Genomic DNA, 7,672 nt, shown 5'->3' with positions numbered 1-7,672 from the left:
CGGGACATTCCAATTTTCAACGCTGACTCAGCGCTGATCTCAACATTCGTTAAAATTCGTTCCTTTTTTCAACGTTGAGGTAGCGCTGTTGTCAGCGCTGACTCAACACACTCAGCACTCAACAGATATGTTGACTGCTACTTTCCAATGAATTATGGGTAATTGGTAAGACATTTGAATGGAATCCATCTTGCTGAGAATGGAATTATGGGAACTAAGCGCTTCGTACTCGAGTTGGAACGTCGTTGATGACGTCAAATTGTTGACTTCAACACTCAACACTCGCGTTAAAAATTGTAATGTCCCGTTTGGTATTCGTTAGTTTAATCTTATTTTAACTTTAAAAATACTGTAAGAATAAGAAAAATAATTAATTAATAATAAAACGATTTTATTATTATGTCTCATTATACGATTTCATTACATTCCGCAATCGAAAAAGGAAGGTTGCCTGTAAAACTGATTTTTGCATTAATGCATTTATTGTTTTTTGAATATTTTGCGTGCGAAAATTACTTGGATATTATTTTTCTAAAAATATCGTGGAAATAAGGTAGGTTGATACAGAAACTATTTATTGCACATGTACTGTATATGAGCTTCAAAATAAATAAATAAATAAAAATAAATTTCATCAAACGATGAGATCAGCCGATTAATTGTATCGTGTACAATATTTTATACCCCTAAAGAAAATACTAGTTGTACGGTAAAATAAATTTCGTTTTCCCAGTTAAACTTCGCCACTAATTTCTGTTGTGATAAAATTATCAGAGAAAGTGAAAATGGTTTAACACGATTTTCTAACGACAGCACTTTGCATTTCTTTCGTTTTTCGGACATTTTCCAACAAACTAAAATGAATTTCCTTTGTTACTAGACTAATTTATTAACACTTGCACCTAATTTCAAGGGTGGGTTCGAACGAGAGTTTAGACTAATTTGTGAGATAAGCAGCGGGTCACGGGTTAATCCCACAATGACCACTTACTCTGCACGGGCTCGTGAAGCCCGATCTCGGCGTCGTCGGATGGCTAGGAGGGCAGATCGAGTGGAGGAGTGCGTCGGAACGTTGGCAGGTGCCGTTTAGACAGGAGACAGGTTTAAAACTAAACAAGCATTTATTATAGAGTTAACTAAGAACTACAAAAGCTTAAATGCGAATATATCTCAACCTATTTACATAAATTCGAGTTCGAATTTCCGAGTTCGAGAGAGAGCGCCTCTACAAATTCTAAATACCTCTCGGTGAGATGGAAAGTCGGCGAACGTTTTCTAAATGGAAGGGTGTGTCTTCGTGTCTTCTATCCGAGGTCCTCTCTCTATAGCTGTATCGGGTCGCTGAATGGAGGTTCGGGAGTTGAGGTGACACCATCACAACTTCCTATGACGAATCGCCCTGAGGTTCAGGAGATTCGAGCTTTTATCTTTTCGTGCGAGAGCTGACACGTCATCGACTGTTGTTGACGATGACGGTGCATTCTTTACACTTAAGTGTAAACTTCCTCAGCTAGTTGTTATACAATCGGTAAAATCAGATCTCGTACAAATTCTTCGGTTTTTTCGGAGTTAATTAACAGAACATTTAGTATTTTTTTTTTTCACGATCTCCCAAAATCCGCGATCTCACAAATTCATTATATTAGGAGGGGGAAACGTTGTTGAGATGGGATCGAACAATAGTTTAGATCAGATACATTCGCGAAAGTGGTCGCTTATTACAGGTGTTGTATGTTGTTTCGGACCAAAAATCGATGCCCGCGGTCGCGTTACACAGATGGTCGTTTAATACAAGAAACTTATACGAAGACTCTATGGATAAACCATTCCGTGCCAGAAAGTTTTGCCCGTTTTGACAGGTGCCCGTCGAATGTAGGTGGTCGCCTAAGCAGTTTTTACTGTATACATTTTTTTTTTTTCAAATTGCAGCCCAATAACTTTCAAAGTGACGGTTTTCTGGAGTTCTGCGTTTTTCTTTTAAACTGTAATTAAAGAAAGTAAAGCATGGCACTTTTTTTTGATAAAATATTTTGATTTTAAAGTCTGCAGGTTATTATAACACTTCAAAAATGATATAGTAATAATGTTTGAATCCGGCGGTAACAGAATAAATGTACCTTAATCATGCATTTTTGTTTGATATACTTGTTACTCCGCAAATAAAATCAATTTCCTTTCGACGTTTTGAATATAAATATCAATATTATTCGGTTTTCAATATCAAAATTTTACAAAAATTTCGATAGTGAGTTCTATTTTATAATAGATAACATGTAATTTTAAAAATATTTAAACATGACCATAACAAGAATTTAATAATAATCTACATACCGCAAGTTTTATTATCTGAATTCAATGTAAACTCTTTGAAACAACCGCATTTCTGCTTTTCATTCTCTATGGTACATGTCTGTTGACATGACGTATCTCCCATTTTGCAATAGTTTTCTTTATTTCCTGAAAACATCTCAAAGTTTACAGTAATCATTTAAACAATTTATTAAATGAAATTTACAAAAAAATTATTTGAGTCAATATTATATATATATAAAGATTCACCAATTGAATCTTGGTTTGATGACTTTTTAATTAAAAAAAAAAAAAGAAAATGTAGTGAATTCCTTACCGACACATTTTTTCGAACTCGGATCATAATAATAATCTTTATCACAGTCAAAACTATATAAAGGTCTACCGAATGAATCAGCTTTTACATTGCATATGGCGTATTCCCCATAAAGTTGTTTACAAATATTTTCATTTACTGTAAAATTTTTAAAAAATTAAATAAAACACGGAATTAGCATCAGTATATAGTGTTATTTTTAAATAATATATAATTCCTATTTAATTTTATAAAACTTTAAAAATTTAAAATACATTTTGAATTTTAGTAAACATACATAAACGTGTAAAGATTTTAATTTCGTATTTTCATTAGTTAAAATTATAGAATAGTTTTCATTGAAAAACAAATATTTATATATTCCAGTTAAATTCTATAAATAGAAACATGCTATTATACACTTTTATTTTAAATAAATTTAACACAAATTGATTAAAAATATCTCTTCGCGCATTGTCCAAATTGTCATTAATATAAAAAAAGAACTTTTAATAATTATTAAAAATATTTTTATGATACTATATAACACTGTTTAAACAACGTAATGAATATAATTACATTAAAAATATATGAAATAGAATTTTGTACGTCGTAAAAAGTAGCTGTTATAATAAATAAGATAAATAGATAAATTTTATGCAGTGTGTAGCGTCTTTGTAATCCAAAACAATAATTGGTAGACGAACGAACAGCAATTGGTTAGAAAACGTTACGTTTTATTTAAAAAAATCCCAGGCATAAAACTAGTAATGAGATACGCGGACGACTAGTTAATAATATACAATAATAGAATAACAAACGACAGTGGCGGACTAAGGCTAAAGCGGGCCCTAGGCAACATTGTAATTCCGGGCCTATTTTTCAGTCATGACACATACTTTGCGTTTGGTAGTTTGGNTGTTAGTCTTTTTAATTTATTTAATTTAAAATATGTTTTCCACCTCAAATTAGTTGTGTCTTGCCCCTGCACATAATACTTTTCCTGTTAGATAGGAATAGACTCTTGCCGGTCATCAACTCCTTCAGGGGGAATCTTAAATTTAAATGGCGTCGTTTCCGGTGAAAAACGGGAGTTCTTATATGGTTAATCGGGCCTCCCGCAGCTAAGCTTCCCATATCTGGTCTCGGCTTTCGTGTATCTACATCCGTTTTGGAGATTAATGAAGGAAGGACACAGACGGACAGTGGGAACTTATGTGTACATTTTTTTTCAAATTGCAGCCCAATAACTTTCAAAGTGACGGTTTTCTGGAGTTCTGCGTTTTTCTTTTAAACTATAATTAAAGAAAGTAAAGCATGGCACTTTTTTTTGGATAAAATATTTTGATTTTAAAGTCTGTAGGTTATTATAACACTTCAAAAATGACATAGTAATAATGTTTGAATCCGGCGGTAGCAGAATAAATGTACCTTAATCATGCATTTTTGTTTGATATACTTGTTACTCCGCAAATAAAATCAATTTCCTTTCGACGTTTTGAATATAAATATCAATATTATTCGGTTTTCAATATCAAAATTTTACAAAAATTTCGATAGTGAGTTCTATTTTATAATAGATAACATGTAATTTTAAAAATATTTAAACATGACCATAACAAGAATTTAATAATAATCTACATACCGCAAGTTTTATTATCTGAATTCAATGTAAACTCTTTGAAACAACCGCATTTCTGCTTTTCATTCTCTATGGTACATGTCTGTTGACATGACGTATCTCCCATTTTGCAATAGTTTTCTTTAATTTCTGAAAATATCTCAAAGTTTACAGTAATCATTTAAACAATGTATTAAATAAAATTTACAGAAAATTTATTTTAGTCAATATTATATATATAAAGATTCATCATTGAATCTTGGTTTGATGACTTTTTAATTTAAAAAAGAAAGAAAATTTAATAAATTCCTTACCGACACATTTTTTCGAACTCGGATGTAAGTAATAACCTTTACCACAATCAAAACTGTATGAAGGTCTACCGAATGAATCAGCTTTTACATTGCATACGGCGTATTCCCCATAAAGTTCTTTACATTTATTTTCATTCACTGTAAAATTTTTACAAAATTAAATAAAACACAGAATTTGTATCAGTGTGCAGTGTTATTTTAAACTATTATATAATTACTATCTAATTTTATAAAACTTTGAATTTAAAATACATTTTGAATTTTAGTAAACATATAAACGTGTAAAGATTTTGATTTCGTATTTTCATTAGTTAAAATTATAGCATAGTTTTCATTGCAAAACAAATATTTATATATTCCAGTTAAACTCTATAAATAGAAACATGTTATTATATACTTTTATTTTAAATAAATTTAACACAAATTGATTAAAAATGTCTCTTCGCGCATTGTCCTAAACGAAAATATCCAAATTGTTATTAATATAAAAAAAAAACCTTTAATAATTATTAAAAATATTTTTATGATACTATATAACACTGTTTAAACAACGTAATGAATATAATTACATTAAAAATATATGAAATGGAATTTTGTACGCCGTAATAAGTAGCTGTTATAATAAATAAGATAAATAGATAAAATTTTCTTTAAGAATATGAACTTTATACTGCATATAAGTTTATATACGCTGTTATCCCTCAACATAACGGAGTGAAAACGTAAAGTGATCTGATAAAAACGTAAAGTGATGGTTCGTTGCATCCAAAGATGTTATTGCCAATTACAGTACGAACTTTATATGAAGTATGATAAAAGAGACAACCTGTCTTATGATAAATACGAAAGTGACGACTTTCAAGCTGACACGTAAAGAATTCTTGTCGACGCACTGCCTAATGTATATCAGAAGTCGACTAACAGAAGCAGTCTGATATTCTCGAATGCTATATTTTCATTCCGGCAGATGCTTTGGAACAAACGAATTTGGAATGTTCTTTCCAAACATTATGATAACAACATTCAAAATATATTCGGAATGTTGTTTTCATAATATACAGGACAGTAAACTAGAGGACATAGGCCTATAGTATATATAAATCTCTGATAAATATATTTTACAGATTTTTTCTAATACTATTCAGAATACAGTATGTTAAGTAATTCAAAACAAAAGATCACTTACCAACGCAGTTTGTGCCATCGTCTTTTAATTCCTCCATACACTTGCATTCACCTTCTTCACATTCTTTAAATGCATTACATACTTTACCTAAACATTTATTTTTATCTACACAAAAATAAATTGGAAGTTTATAAACGTTTATATCTGGACCACATATGAACTTTTAAGATTTTTTAATACGAAAAATTTACTTAAGCACTTATTCTCTGAATAATCATAATATTGTTCCTCAGTGCAACTGCATTCGATTGCGTAAGTATCTTTAATATGTATACAGTTAGCACCATCACCACAAACTTCTTTATTGCATTGATCTTTAACTGAAAAAGTTTACGTATTAAATAAAACTTTTAAAACTTTACAAATTAAATTGAATTCAATGTAAACAGAAAAACAGAAACAAACTTCGACATCTTCTTTCGTTGCTGTCAAAATAATAATCTTTATGTACACAGTCACATGTGATATTTTTTGATTCTACTTTGCATTTTGCTTTAATTTTCATGCAAAATTCATTCCATGTCATTTTAGTTTCATTTTCAATTGTTTCACAAAGATCTGGAAGAAAAAAGTTTATGAACTATTCATAATATTTATTTCAATAATTAATGTCCATAAATATACATGTTTATTATTTATAATTAAATTATTTTCTAATAAATTGCTATTTTCTCTTTCAGAGGGTGACACAGACTGGCAACGTTCTTATCGCGCTGAATTTAGCGATTTAGATGAGACAATAGACACTTCACAATTCAAGTAAGAGGAAATTCAACAGGCTTTCTGTTATCTCAAAAAAAGGCAAAGCTCCTGGCCCTGATGAAATTACTAATGAAATTGCACTCAATCTATGGGCTCTATTTCCGCAACACACATTTAATTTATATAATGTCTGTGTAAATCATTCAAGTTTTCCTCGTGCATGGAAACACGCACGGATTGTCCCTGTCCCAAAACCGGGCTCTTCAAGTGATGCGAGACCAATTTCTCTACTACTTGTATTGGGTAAGATACTCGAACGGTTGATGACCAACAGGCCCAATTGGCATGTTGAACATAATAAATGCCTAAGCAATAAACAGTACAGCTTTCGGCCACAACGATTGGCCGAGGATGCAATTGAATCTATGGTTAATACAGTTAAACGTTTACTTGATATATGTTCTTGGAATGAGCTTAGACATTTCTAAAGCATTTGACTCTGTTGGTGGCCATTTATTACACATCAATTGTGAAAGTTAAAATGTCCTTGTAACATCCTACAACTATTTCAGGATTATTTAAATGACCGTACTGCAACTATACAGTATGGACAGTATCACGTAAATAAAATCATTACAAAAGACTGCCTGTAGAGGTCTGTCTGTGGACCCCTGCTTTGGAATATCACTTTCAATGCCTTAAAGAAATGCTTGGACAAACAGATTCCCTTGCCCAGTGGCGTAGCGAACATAACTGGCGCCCCTCCCCCTCCAGAAACATATACAGTCGACCCCCCTATAATTACGGTCTCTATAGTTACGATTCCTATAAAACTACGAAAAAATAGCTACCGGTATCCGTAAAAAATAGTAAAAGTTCCCTATAAACACCTCAAACGTCATCGGGAAGCCGAACTACTTTCCCGCCGTCCGTAGCGCCACGCTACGGAGAGATTTCTATCGTCTGGACAGTATTATGTAAATTATATATAAATTAGGTACTGTACATATAATTATATATTAATTATATATAAATTAGGTACTGTATATATAATTATATATTAACTTATTGTAACTTTGTTATAATTAAATATATAATTTCCGCCGTCTAGCGTGGCGCCACGCTACGGAGATTTTTACGCTAACTATCGTCTGTCAGTATGTAAATTAGGTACCGTAAGTCTAATACAGTACTGTAATTTTATACATTTCTTGTGAAAGAAACATTTCTTATTCAACGGCGAT

The 7,672-nt window shown here is 31.3% G+C and overlaps 2 protein-coding genes across 11 annotated transcripts in view; both read right to left on the bottom strand.

Annotated features, from left to right (window-relative positions):
- LOC111614334 (matrilin-2-like) overlaps positions 1-2,757 on the bottom strand; it is a 32,966-nt gene extending 30,209 nt beyond the window's left edge. Inside the window, exons 1-2 of the mRNA XM_023355698.1 lie at positions 2,627-2,757; positions 2,332-2,457 (exon numbers count right to left, since the gene is read on the bottom strand). Of these exons, the coding sequence (XP_023211466.1) occupies positions 2,332-2,434 (103 nt within the window). The 5' untranslated portion in view covers positions 2,435-2,457; positions 2,627-2,757. The remainder of the gene's footprint in view (positions 1-2,331; positions 2,458-2,626) is intronic.
- Positions 2,758-4,241: 1,484 nt separating this feature from the next.
- The window catches only part of LOC111614335 (integumentary mucin A.1-like), a 47,068-nt gene continuing 43,637 nt past the window's right edge, over positions 4,242-7,672 (bottom strand). For all 10 annotated transcript variants that reach the window (XM_023355700.1, XM_023355702.1, XM_023355706.1 and 7 more), the window contains 5 exons: positions 6,132-6,284; positions 5,918-6,046; positions 5,727-5,831; positions 4,541-4,678; positions 4,242-4,376 (listed from right to left, as the gene is read on the bottom strand). In XM_023355700.1, the coding sequence (XP_023211468.1) occupies positions 4,243-4,376; positions 4,541-4,678; positions 5,727-5,831; positions 5,918-6,046; positions 6,132-6,284 (659 nt within the window). In that variant the 3' untranslated portion in view covers position 4,242. The remainder of the gene's footprint in view (positions 4,377-4,540; positions 4,679-5,726; positions 5,832-5,917; positions 6,047-6,131; positions 6,285-7,672) is intronic.

The sequence above is a fragment of the Centruroides sculpturatus genome, unplaced genomic scaffold, assembly GCF_000671375.1.
Source record: "Centruroides sculpturatus isolate CEXI.00-Female unplaced genomic scaffold, Cexi_2.0 scaffold1994, whole genome shotgun sequence".
Taxonomy (NCBI): domain Eukaryota; kingdom Metazoa; phylum Arthropoda; class Arachnida; order Scorpiones; family Buthidae; genus Centruroides; species Centruroides sculpturatus.
Note: the sequence above shows the minus strand (reverse complement) of the source record. Positions and strands in the feature narration are given on the sequence as shown.